The sequence below is a fragment of the Puccinia triticina genome, chromosome 6A, assembly GCF_026914185.1.
Source record: "Puccinia triticina chromosome 6A, complete sequence".
NCBI classification, from domain to species: domain Eukaryota; kingdom Fungi; phylum Basidiomycota; class Pucciniomycetes; order Pucciniales; family Pucciniaceae; genus Puccinia; species Puccinia triticina.
Genome location: NC_070563.1, coordinates 3,269,018 through 3,281,667, shown reverse-complemented (window position 1 = coordinate 3,281,667; position 12,650 = coordinate 3,269,018). Strand labels below are relative to the sequence as shown.

Sequence of the window (12,650 nt, the reverse complement as noted above, 5' to 3'; positions counted from 1 at the left end):
AGCCGCGTGAGTCTGATGAAAGCCGTTAGATGGGCCATCATGTCAGATGGAGATCTTTGACGAGTGCTTTCTTGTCGAAACAATGATGCAGGTTATACCTGTTTGCAGGATAGTAGAAGCAAAAAGATAAAAAAAGCGTCCCTCAAACGTCCTGTACAACATGTCAAAGATGAAGGAAATCGCTTGATAGAATCAAAGAAGCCGCGATTCGATTGGGATTTAAACGTACCTCTGCTCGATTTGGAAGGGGAAGAAGATAATTTGAAAGTTGATCCATCAAATTCTCCATCTCAAATATCTCGACTCAGTAGTAAGTCCGCTTCATAGATTCTGTAAGGAAGAAACCCTATGGAAAATAACGAGCATGTGCTGTTTTCCGTTTCAATGCAGGCTCAGCTCAAAAAAGACTCCCTTTTTCTTTGAATTTTGATCATGGATGTGAAAAGAGAAGTCAAAGAGAAAGTGAGAGTTCTCCCAGCTATCAGGTGAGGAACGCATGTGAGCTGACGTTCATGACTTCGCAGGCAGCCAGGAACAACCCGGAAGTACCACTGCCACATCGGTTACAACCACGCATGAAGAAGGCAACGCTCTGTCAATTGTCCCACTTCCTGGAGAATATAAATCCAAAGGGGCAAGTGCAATTATCAGCTTCCCCATTTTATCAACAAAATTTCATCCGAGAGTCAAAAAAAACTTATGGGCTTGGCTGTCAGTCATTGAAATCCGCGTTCGTGAAAGGATCACGAATGAATTAAAAGAGAATGTTGAACCGTTGTTACAAATTTTATCAAAGGATTATTTTTCCCGCCACAAAGACCCTTCAATTCAATTTCCATATACAGTCCAAATTCAAGACGAGAATAGAGAAAGGAGATTAAAGCGACTAGTAGGTGTGTTGTGGGCTATCAACCTTCGATTTTTGGAGATATTGGGGGCCGAACAATCCGACGATTCCTACATTCAAGAACAGAAATCTGCGGTTAAATGGTTCGTAGATTTCATGTTGATGAGCAAAGAGATTTATTCTTCTTCTCGTGGCAGTCCCCGTCCATGTGTCGAAAATGTCCAAGAAGGTATATATGAGAAGATTTTAACAGCAATTCATACGACTGAAGAAAAATCGGTTTACAAATTTTCCAAGAAGAGACAACTGCTCCGGAAGAATTATATATTGATTTCAAAACAGACAATACTAATTAATGAGGCAGTCGTTTATACTCTTGGTTCCTACTATAAAAACAAGAACCCTGAAAAATGGAAGCGCATCTTTGAAAAAGATGGTAATTTTGTCCATAAACTTAGTCACTTTGGAAACAGCTGGCTAGACAGACCAAGCTTAATATCTGAAGAGGAACTTTCAAGAAAAGGAATAGAAGCTCTGCTACCCTGGGGAGATTCCTCTCAGGTAAAAAACTTGAAGTTTACTTCAAAGAAAAAACATCAGGCTAGAATTATGATTGGAAGATACATTCAGCCAATTTTTCAGAGTGACGAAACTGAACAAGAGATAGAAATTATTAATAAGAATTATTTCTACTTGACATATCATGATCCAAAATGGTGGGCATGGATAGCAAAGATGAAATTAGAGAGAAAAAACACGACGCCTACATTGTTCAAACCAAGCTATGAAAAAATGAGGAGCACTATGAGAAATCATCTTGAAAATTTAGTTGGAAAAAGTTTGTGTGAAGAGCGGAAAACAAAACTCATGTACACCTTGGAGAAGAAGTTTTGTGAGTTATTGGATAGGACATTTGACATGTTGTGGGTAGTAAATTCACAATTCTTGGAGACTCTAGGATCAAAAGCATTTTTGGAGGATTACATCATGGAACAAAATTTGATACAAGGGGTTTTTCAACATCTTTTTTCAAAAGGCAAAGAAATTCAACCCGCTGACATGAAAGTGTTTGACAAAAATGAAATATTTATGTTTGGAATTGAAGATCATACAATCTTTGCCATGATGGTCAATTTAATATTTTTTGATCATAGCAAAGAAATCTACAAGGTTATTGAGCACCAGCACTCTGATTCAGTTTGCTTGATATCGCAGGAAGATATATTCTTAGCACAAGCTGCGGTTCACATCCTTGGATTTTATTACAAGAATCAGAACCCGGGAAAATGGAATGGAATCATCAAACTTGATGAATGTTTTTTTTATTTCATTGTCAATTTGAGCACTGTTTTATTCAACAGTAGAATGATTGCATTTTCCAAAAGTCAAGGCATAAAACAAGTGAAATTATTGAATATACTCCCATGGAAGACAAAGATTGACTTGTCAACGGTTAAGCTTAGATACAGCTTGGGAATTCAAAGGAGACTAGATATTGATAAATTGGTAACAGCAATTTAGGAAAAACTCTTGCAAGGTTTTGCATGCGAGTAAATTTTTTGCATGCGAGTCAAATTTTAATTAGGATGTCTTTATACCGGCCCATAAACCCATTCTGACAGCGAAAAAGGGTTTGAAATTCTCATATCCACCAAAATTAGAGGAACTCAAGGCATATTGACTCATTTGTTTTCATTATTCTTATGTTCATTTTTTCATCTAAACGCTCATTAACCCGCTTAAATCTGAGGCTTACACTTTGGAAGGGTCAGATAAAAGGAAGAGGAATAATGTTTTAAAAAGCCAATTATTATTATTTTTTATATGTTGATATGTAGTGCGTCATGAGGAGTAACAAGTTAGGATACAAATTTGATAATTCTGTCGCGGCAAATATTCCAAACAGCCATCCATGTCACCGCCCCTGATGAGGACACCAATCATTTGTGGGCGAAGACCGGGGTGCAGGGAGACAGAGGGGGGGAGATGAGCTGCGCGGTTGATCCTTGGCCAGGGTCTCTAGACGAGTTTGCCGGTCGTCCTGATCATCCTGATAACCGGGGCGGAAATGCCACGCTCTTCAAGGGATTCTTACGCCAACTTGATCAACAGTTTTCATCAACGGAGCGGGGATGTCGCGTTGTTCGAGGGTGTCCCGCTTGATGAATTTGACGGCGGTCTCGATCAACTTCATTGCCGGAGGAGGAATGTCACGCTGTTCGAGGGTGTCCCGCTTGATTAATTTGCCGACGGTCTCGAACATTTTCACTGCCTGAGGAGGAATGTCACGCTGTTCGAGGGAGTCCCGTTTGATGAATTTGATGGCGGTCTCCATCAACTTCACTGCCTGAGGAGGAATGTCCCGTTGGACAAGAGGGGTACCGGTTGTGGCGGCCAGCTTAGGGTCTGCCATAGTGATGATCGTTGCGTTGACATTTCGCTTGAGATATGTTGACTGGATTCCTTCCGCTTGACTGCTTTTGTTTTAATGAAGAGCCGAGGATCGCAGAGAGAGAGGAAGGTAAGTCAGTCAAGTGAAATCTATCGGTACTTAAATGGAGCTTACCTCAATGGGAGCGCGAGAGCTTGCACACTAAAAAGCAGAGTCGACGAAGCGAAGGCCAGGGCGAGGAAGAATGTGTTGCGTTGAGCAAGCATATTGATATGAGTCTTGTTTGAGGATGAAGAAGTTAAAGGCTATTGTGTGTTAAAATATTAAATAGGAGCAAAGGGAGAAAGGGTAACCAGTACCTATTTCTTTTCTGATGATTAAATTACTAATACCACGAGGAAGGAAGAATAAATAATTAGATTGAGAAGCTGGCAGTGGTTGGCTTGCTGAGGAGAAAAGTGGGCAGGTGGGGGTGTGTTCTTATAGACTTCCTGTGAACCACGATTCCGATGCCGTGCTGGATGTGGTCCTGGAGTAGTTAGGCCTGGAAGGCCGACAGATCTAGAGAAACGTTAGTCAATAAGTGGCATCTGCCAAGGCAGTCAGTCACTAATGCGAGCATGCCTTGTTCGCCAGGCCCTAAAAACGGCTGGTCTTATCCTGCCGACGAAGTGTTGGCCTGCTTTAAGCACCTGATGCATATCGCCTTTACCGGCATCGCGGTCACTTCACTGTTGCGCTCGACTAGGCAGATTTGGAAAGGGAGATTGAGAGCACTCCGTGTCGACGTGGTTCGCTCAGAGTCATGGGAGGTTGAATTAACGAACGAGGGAATTTTGTGTCGGCTCATGTGAAAACCCTTCATAGACCAGAAGCCAAGTCTAAGACGAGAGCCCTTCGCACACCAAGCTCAAGATCATCAGCAAACCATAAACTGAGGCTCGAGCTGTATCCCGGGTTGGCCATTGGTGAGGCCAGGGACTCGGAAGCTACCCGTCAGCAAACTGTCGTCCGAAAATGTCAAGTTCGCCCTTGCCGTCGAGCTTTGTCACATTCTACCTCCTTCTACAGAGGTTTCATTTGCCGCAGTAGGTGTGTAAAACCCTTCACCTGGTGCTAACCTCAGTGTGTCCATACGTGAACAACTAGCTCAGTCAAGGCCAACTTGGCTATTACAGTATACACTTTATCCTCTGTCAGGAACTTGCAAGATACCAAGTTGCCAAAAGAGTCAATGAAGCTACATTTCCGCGATGATATAAACAGCATTCGATACAAGGATTCCAGACCAATAGAAAGAGATAAATAAGCAAATAAGCAGTTAAAAGGAACCAGGTTGGTGCTGCTGGCGAGGAAACGCGCTCATGCACTAGTGAGGAGCATGACAATTTGCTTGTCGTCGTCTTTAGGAGAAGATTTGCCTTCAGCTGTTTCCTTTTCCTAAGAGAACGGAAGTAGCAGTCTAGTAAGTCTTTCTTCCATTCTTTCTTGAAGAAAAATACAATGAGGGTAGGGAGGTAAGGCTCACGGCAGTAGCTGGAGTAGCACAAGCCTTTAAGATGCCATGAACGCCTTTCTCGAGGTCCTTCGCAGGGCTACATTTGGACAAAGATTGGTTTAAAATATTATGAATAAAATTGCTGGCCTCAAATATGCAAGCTGAATGGGATTGCTTACATGAGACCTGGAGCCACTTTCTCTTTACCGTTAGCGAGTGCGAGCTACACGAAGAAGGACCGATCGCGTTAATGAGTCCTGCGGATGAAGCGGACGTACAAGTCGGCCCAATCAAATTTTACTCACCTTGCAAGTCCCATGACTTGCTGTCGAGATTTTCTTTTCGACCAATTGATGGACAGCACTAGGGAATGATGATAAAGAAAAAGCAGACGAAAGGGAGATCAGTTGCTGGCGAGTAGAGCTACAGGTTTTGTTTGAGAAGATCAACGTACTCGAGACAATCCTTAACCAAAAAAGTCTTAGGAGCTTCGCCATGGGTAGAACAAGTAACTGAATGTCCGGTATCTCGTCGGAAAAGCTGCTCGGCATCAAGGCTGATGGCACGTCTGCTGACACTTTGAGCACCGTCGCTGGCTTTGACAAAAAAGCCATTGTACATAAAGCGGTAAGGGAAAAGCGAGTATCCGTAGCACGGCCCACCGAGGAAGGTGGTGTAGCGGTTGTAAAAGACGGGCCAGGTGTTGTATAGGTAGTACCCGCTGCCCATCCCCCATCCGTTGCGGCCGAAACCACCCCAGAAGAATTTCTCGTCAACATCTTCGGTTTTTGGGCTGGCCTTTTCATCTGCGCGGGAGATCGCGACGAGGACAAACAGAAGGGAGATCAGGTGGGCGAAAGAGACCATTTTGTGAGTTGGTGGGTTTCCGTTTGTTTTCTGACAGGGTTGATGTTATCTAACACTGGACACGGTGGACTGGAAGCTGGGTGGATTGGATATGATAGGATGGCTGATGAGATGGGAGACGAGGCCGATCAGTGCCATTTTATATGCACAATTTTCAGCTCACCCTCCTTGGAGTCTCGCGGCTACTCCATCCATCAAGTCTCTAGATGACTGCAGCGAGTAGCTTTGCTCGACCCCATGACAACAGTGGAATACGTCTCTAGGTCATTTTAGATCATCAACAACGGATTATGCGAGGAAGATGGGCAACTGGGAGCAGAAATTCTTCGAGATGATCCAAAACTGATCGGAGGAGACAGTCGAGACTTCTACACCGATCACGTATTTGTTGCGGGTCATGATGGATGGGAAGAAGAAGCGCCGGTTGATCTAGAAACTTCTTTCCCGGTGCAGCCAACCGCATGCATGATGCACCCGACCGGTTGGCTTCACATGCCGGCTCACGATATTGCATGTCTGGCCACCGTTGTGCCATGGCTCTCAGCTTCTTCCATTGCAACCTCCATCGCAACGAGGGGATGTGTGTGTATAACGATCAAGAATCTTTGGAAAGTCAAGGCAGGGCCCCGACAAGCCCCAGGATAGGGCCTAACTCAACCAATCCGGGAGGGACTTGAGGTGATTTTGGCCTGAGACATATTTACAACAACTTTCTAGATCTTTTTCATCAGAAGCTTGCTATTTTTTGCCACCTTTCGTGTCTATGATGTGATGAATGCAACATCAACAAAATCCATGATGGCTAAAATGGTTTGGTTTTTGAAATTCATTAAGAAATGAGGCAGATAAGACTTATGCTGATCACAGGGCATCAAAATTAGCCAGAATGTGGGGCTTTCTGATTATGTGAGTTTGGTGAAATATTTGGTGGTTCCGGTGCTATGGCAAAAATCCTCGGAAAAGGTGTTTTTGGCCGTCTACCAATGGAAGTGGCGTTGACACGCCGCCTGCGCCCCTCTACCAAACTGGGCACGAGGAACTTGTGTCAAGTTCGAAATTGAAAATGTTCAAAACATTTTTTGCAATGCGGTGAGGATGTCCGCTGCTTTGTTCAACAATTCAACTGTAGAAATTGACTGGCCGGAAGGCAAATAAACAAGTCGTAAAATGTTCTTTTAATATATTAATTAATAGTGCGTCATGAGGGAGAACAAGTAGGGATACAAATTCAAGAATATCGATGATACAAATTCCATGTTAGCAAATATTCCAAACAGCCATCCATGGCACGGCTTGAGGAAACCGGTGATTTGTGAGCGAGGAAGGGGGTGAGCGAGGAGGGTGGTGGGGTGAGAGTTCATCGACCGTCGTGATCGCTCTCATCATCGGGGCAGGCATGTCGCGCTCGGCCAGGGGATCCCGCTAACCGGGACGGAAATGGCGCGCTCTTCAAGGGATTCTTACGTCAACTTGATCAACAGTTTTCATCAATGGAGCGGGGATGTCGCGTTGTTCGAGGGTGTCCCGCTTGATGAATTTGACGGCGGTCTCGATCAACTTCATTGCCGGAGGAGGAATGTCACGCTGTTCGAGGGTGTCCCGCTTGATTAATTTGCCGACGGTCTCGAACACTTTCACTGCCTGAGGAGGAATGTCACGCTGTTCGAGGGAGTCCCGTTTGATGAATTTGATGGCGGTCTCCATCAACTTCACTGCCTGAGGAGGAATGTCCCGTTGGACAAGAGGGGTACCGGTTGTGGCGGCCAGCTTAGGGTCTGCCATAGTGATGATCGTTGCATTGGCATTTCGCTTGAGATATGTTGAATGGATCCCTTCCGCTTGACTGCTTTTGTTTTAATGAAGAGCCGAGGATCGCAGAGAGAGAGGAAGGTAAGTCAGTCAAGTGAAATATATCGGTACTTAAATGGTGCTTACCTCAATGGGAGCGCGAGAGCTTGCACACTAAAAAGCAGAGTCGACGAAGCAAAGGCCAGGGCGAGGAAGAATGTGTTGCGTTGAGCAAGCATATTGATATGAGTCTTGTTTGAGGATGAAGAAGTTAAAGGCGGTGGTATTGTGTGTTAAAATATTAAATAAGAGCGAAGGAAGAAAGGGTAGCCAGTACCTATTTCTTTTCTGATGATTAAATTACTAATACCACGAGGAAGGAAGAATAAATAATTAGATTGAGAAGCTGGAAGTGGTTAGCTTGCTGAGGAGGGAGATTGGAGAGGAGGGAGGGGGGTGTTCTTATAGACCTCGAATGACCCACAATCGATGCTGTGAATGTGGTCCTGGAGTAGTTAGGGCAGACTTCCAGATATCGAGAAACTTTAGTTGAGAAGGGGCAATGTGCTACGGCAGTCAGTCACTAACGAGGATGCCTTGTTCGCCAGGCCTTGAAAACGACTGGTCTTAACCTGGCGATGAAGCTTTGGCCTGCTCCAAGCACCTGATGCCCATCAACTTCACCGCCATCGTAGTCACTTTACCACCATCGCAGTCACCTCACCACCATCGCGGTCGACTTGGCAGATTTGGCCAAGGGGGACCGAGAGCAGTCCGCGTCATCATGGTTCGCCGGCCAGTTGAACCAACAAACAAGGGAATCCTTTGGCGCAGCTTGCAGCTGAAGTAATTCCAACCACTGGTCCAGGCCGCAACAGGTCGCAACAGAGAAGAAAAGTATTGTTTTTATGAGCACTACCTGGAGGTAACTGGTTTTCGAGTTCGCTGAGGTCTGCAACAGCTGTATGCCCAATTTTCCAACCACAGTTTCCCATGTCTATCAACTTACTGCCTCAAGCTGTTTCCTTCCTTCCGGCTGCCACAGCTCAACAGACCCGCCCACACGGGAGGCTCGCTACGCCGACGCGCTATCTCTGGTGGTACGGACGGGAGAGTATCACGCGGTGACCAGGGTGTGTATTTCTACACCAGCAGTTGTCACTCATGAGCTTCAGCTACCATGAAGCTGGTACCTCCAACCGAGTCAAAACGAGCAAACGTGTCAGGAACTTCTGCATCAGAATACAATGGCTTGAACGACGAAAAGTCGCGTCGGCAAATGTTTACGTGCGACCCAATAACTTGACTTGAGTCTCATCAAGTTCATTGCAGTGTTTTTTCTTCCGAGATCCCGGCCCGACGTCGGAATTCGGAGCGCAAAAAAAAAAAAAAAAACCAATCCCACTATGGCTTGAGGTTTTCGTTTTCAGCTAGGCTTGAGGCTGTCTGGGGCGCGGTACACAGTTTCGCCGCCTGACCGCCGGCCATCGCAGATGGAAGTGCAGAACCGTGTGGCTGGAACTTGTTTGACGCAATAGAATGCTTCCTCTAAAAAAATTGGTTGATCACACTGCCTCGTGATTCGACAGCAAGCCTTCAAACTGGGGTCTTATCTTTTTTGTACATCCTTCTGAACCTGGAGTGGTCTGCACTCTTTTAGAGCAGTTAAGACCCGTTGGTCACCGATGATATCAGAACGCTGGGCTGCATGTATAGGCTGCACAGCCTATTGGGGTCCACCGTGGATTCCATGCTCTTCGCGTTTATCGCGCACTCAAGTTGGCAAAAACGTACTTGCAGGAAACACTGGCAGGGACGTATAGAGTGCATGAATATACAGAAAACTCATGATCTTCCTTTCGCCGACAATCACCATTCTCCAGCGAGAAAAATCCCAGAGCTGTAAAGCTGTGCAAATTACATATTGAATTTCAGCGCGACGGAGAACTTCAGAAGTCATCCTTCACACCTCACCCGGTCAACCCTATTGCCCCTCCACTGATTGCTTCTCTTTGGCGTGATCATTTCAAAGCAATTGGATTGAGATGTCATTGGTGATTTAATTCAAGCGGGTGATCATTGTGCTCTTTTCCCTCTCACACCTTCAGACAAGCCGATGCAGTGCGTTGCACTGAATACCTCCGTTGGCGTTTACTTGGCGGTATTCTCGCGCAGACGATGTCCCGATGCTGCCGTATTGTGAGAAGTGGAGGAACGGAGCTGCCAGATATGCTATGCATGCGATCAAATTGAGCCACCCGCGTCCACCGCTGCCACACATGAACATCAGAGATCATCCTCTAATTTATGGATGCGCGTCAGCGGGGGAGTTTGGAATGTGTCAATCGTGCTTATTCCGGATCACGAAGTGGGCGTGCAGGAGGAGACATGCACCAGGCTGCATGCTCCCCAGTTGAATCCAGCGCGCTTCTTTCCGATACTCTACTGCTCCACACCAATCTCCAAACCTTCCGACCCGGATCTCGTCGCGCCTTCCTTGACACTTGTTCCCGGCTCGGAGAAAAAACAACGGATATTGATAGGTTTGACATCAATTCAATAGGCTTCCTATCTATTTAAATTCACACACCAAATTATTGTATGTACGACTGACGCGCCCGCCGGCGATTTCCACCTTTTCATTTTCAACCCTCCACGGTGGCCTTCTTTGAATGTACAAGTTCGACAGCTTGTTCTGGATTAGGAAAGGGGCCAGATTGCCATTGTTCTCAGGTGTTCATGGGAAAGGTCAATGAAACCACGCAGACGGATGAGATTGGCGTGGGGCTTGGATCCCATAAATACATCTGTGTTGGAAATGGGGAGTTGTCGGGACACATATTCAAGCAACGATATGCCTCCTGGACGTTTGACCTCGTGGTCAGTCGTGATACAGACCCTAGGCTAGCTGAGCCAGACGGACTGCATGCTGATCCGACGGCGCCGAAGCCATGGCTTGAAGACCCACCGGAAGCCAAGTGAGCACTGCCTTATCTCCACACTTTCCTCATCCACACACACCAATTGATGGGAGATTTTTATTCCCGGCCAGTAACCAGTTGATCCAAGGACCAGCGTGCAAGAAGACTCAAGTCGGAAGAATTTGTGCATGTGTATCTTGCGAAAGTTTGTCAGTGGTTGCTATACACACTTGTGACTCTTCCGTGCAAGTATTTACAACAGCATCCACCACTGTCTGGCATCTCTCTCTGCAGTCTCATCACAGTCGTCTTGAACCCGAAGTGTTTTCGAGATTTGAGATTGTGGCAGAGGGACCAACTCTTCGTAAAACACGGAACCCCGGACAGAAAGCGCACGAGTGATGACAACCCCATACCAATCGTTGATAGGAACAGAGTGATGACAGAAATCGTGCAACTTTGGCCTGCTCTCACCTGGCTTCAGACCTACATAATGCATGGCTGCAGTCTAACGATGACGACCGAGTGACTCTCCTCCTCTCTCTCTCTCCATGTGTAGGCCGATTTTTCTTACACAGACCTTTTTTTAATGCTCCCACCACCCAAAGGGTCGTCTGTCGTCAAGAGATCTGACATGGAAAGACGCAGAAAGCCCCTATGCAAACTTCACCAAACACCAACGCAACCTCCATGGTTCTCTAAAACATGTTCTACATCAAACATGTGAAAAGGAGTACATGTTTATCAATACAGCTCGCCCTCGGCAGTAGCACAGACGGGTGGGCGGCCCGGAGGCTGATTGGAGGTTTGATCGACCCCCTCTGTCGGTCCCAAGCGCTCCCGAACCATGTTCATTTGTACGTCACATACTTTGGCCTACATAAAATATTTTTCTGGAAAAACTCAAGAAACGGTCAACCTGGCTCGTCGACGGTCTTCCAAGTGCACAAACAAGCAAAATTACATACATACAACTGGGCGCCGGATCCCTGCAACCGGAGTTTCTCGCTCGATTTCCATGCCAACATATTTTCAACCCAGACCTTACGTACGGGTACATAGTGCGGAGAAGTCGAAGAACGCGCCGACAGAAAACGTGTTTGTTGTATCCTGTGGAGCGGGAGTGTACATACAAATATACACGATGCTGACCAAGCGGTGACGACGAGGTTGGCCGAGGAAGGCTGATGACACTGCAGACACGCCGGCGAGAGTTCATATCGAGTTGACAGGCTTGAACAGGTTGTGAAGTGACAGTGAGGGTGATGATGATGCACCCTACGACCAATGCTTTGTAATCAGCGATTTGCAGCAGCTGCAACCAACAAGAAGTTATATAGAGTTGCTGCAGATATACACGAACCGGTTAGACGCCGATACGTACAAACACAGAGATCAGAGAGAGGAAGCGGGTCGTCAGGCGCAGATCTGATCGTAGGGGCGCCCCAAGGCTCAACGGCCGGCGGTTGTAGCGGGAGCGTGCCTCTGGGATGACTCTAGTCTCTGTCTGCAAGCAAGCAGACTCCAAGCGGCTAAAGTGGATACATAGTTAGTGTAAGGACATCGTCTGCCTCTCTACCGGGCAGAAGCTCCGTGACGCGCTGGAGAGGGAAGATGCAGCGGATCACACACACACACACACACACCCCCTATCGGCGTCTCTCGAGCCTCATCTTGGATCCCTCAGACTGCCGCACGCCCATCCACACCGTTTCAGACGCTTAGGCCGCCTCGCGCCGGGCCCTTCGCCCGCGACTGCCATGCTCATAGGCGCTAAACTCCTCGACAAATGGGGTTCAATGTGGTTTGCATTGTACGCAGACCAGCGGAAACAAGTTGATCAGTCGGGGTGGAATACAAGATTTCGAGATGGCGAGTTGCTTATGGCTGTGGTATACATCGAGGACAGCCTTATCGTGGGGTAGTAGGTGGTGGTACAATCATGTAGAGCAGGCGTGGTGGGTTGCACGTGGATGTGGTGTGTATTCGTGAATGGAGGCCAGCGCTGATGATCGTCGAGTCTGAATTCTGTATTGGCTGGCTATCAGAAGCGAGCATTTTGGAGAGTTAGTGGCACATATGTTTGTGTTACTGGAAAGATGAAACTGTTTTTTTCTCTGGATTTTTAATTTTTCGTGTGGTCTGGCTGCTGCCCGCTAGCTGCCCGTGCTACGGTCAACCCGCCTCCGCTTGGGACGGGGGCTGCTGGGCTGCTACTCATCCCCGCTACTCACGCACTCCTCTCACTCGGCCTGCTCAGCATCCGCGCTCCTTTTATTGGGCCTCTCGAGCGCTTCCTTTTACCTTATTTTCTTACTTTGCCATCTCCTTCGTCCC

At 46.8% G+C, this 12,650-nt stretch overlaps 3 protein-coding genes across 3 annotated transcripts; all 3 read right to left on the bottom strand.

The window, feature by feature from the left end:
* Positions 1-2,927: 2,927 nt before the first annotated feature.
* On the bottom strand, positions 2,928-3,505 carry PtA15_6A405 (uncharacterized protein; the record flags this gene model as incomplete). The annotated part of the gene is made up of 2 exons (XM_053170107.1): positions 2,928-3,324; positions 3,414-3,505. 2 exons carry the CDS (start codon positions 3,503-3,505, stop codon positions 2,928-2,930), a joined length of 489 nt encoding a protein of 162 aa, XP_053021331.1.
* Positions 3,506-4,601: 1,096 nt separating this feature from the next.
* Positions 4,602-5,466, bottom strand: PtA15_6A404 (uncharacterized protein; the record flags this gene model as incomplete). Its single annotated transcript, XM_053170106.1, has 5 exons — positions 4,602-4,679; positions 4,768-4,834; positions 4,917-4,960; positions 5,043-5,100; positions 5,192-5,466. 5 exons carry the CDS (start codon positions 5,464-5,466, stop codon positions 4,602-4,604), a joined length of 522 nt encoding a protein of 173 aa, XP_053021330.1.
* A 1,587-nt stretch (positions 5,467-7,053) lies between these two features.
* Positions 7,054-7,631, bottom strand: PtA15_6A403 (uncharacterized protein; the record flags this gene model as incomplete). Its single annotated transcript, XM_053170105.1, has 2 exons — positions 7,054-7,450; positions 7,540-7,631. 2 exons carry the CDS (start codon positions 7,629-7,631, stop codon positions 7,054-7,056), a joined length of 489 nt encoding a protein of 162 aa, XP_053021329.1.
* Between the last annotated feature and the right edge of the window lie 5,019 nt (positions 7,632-12,650).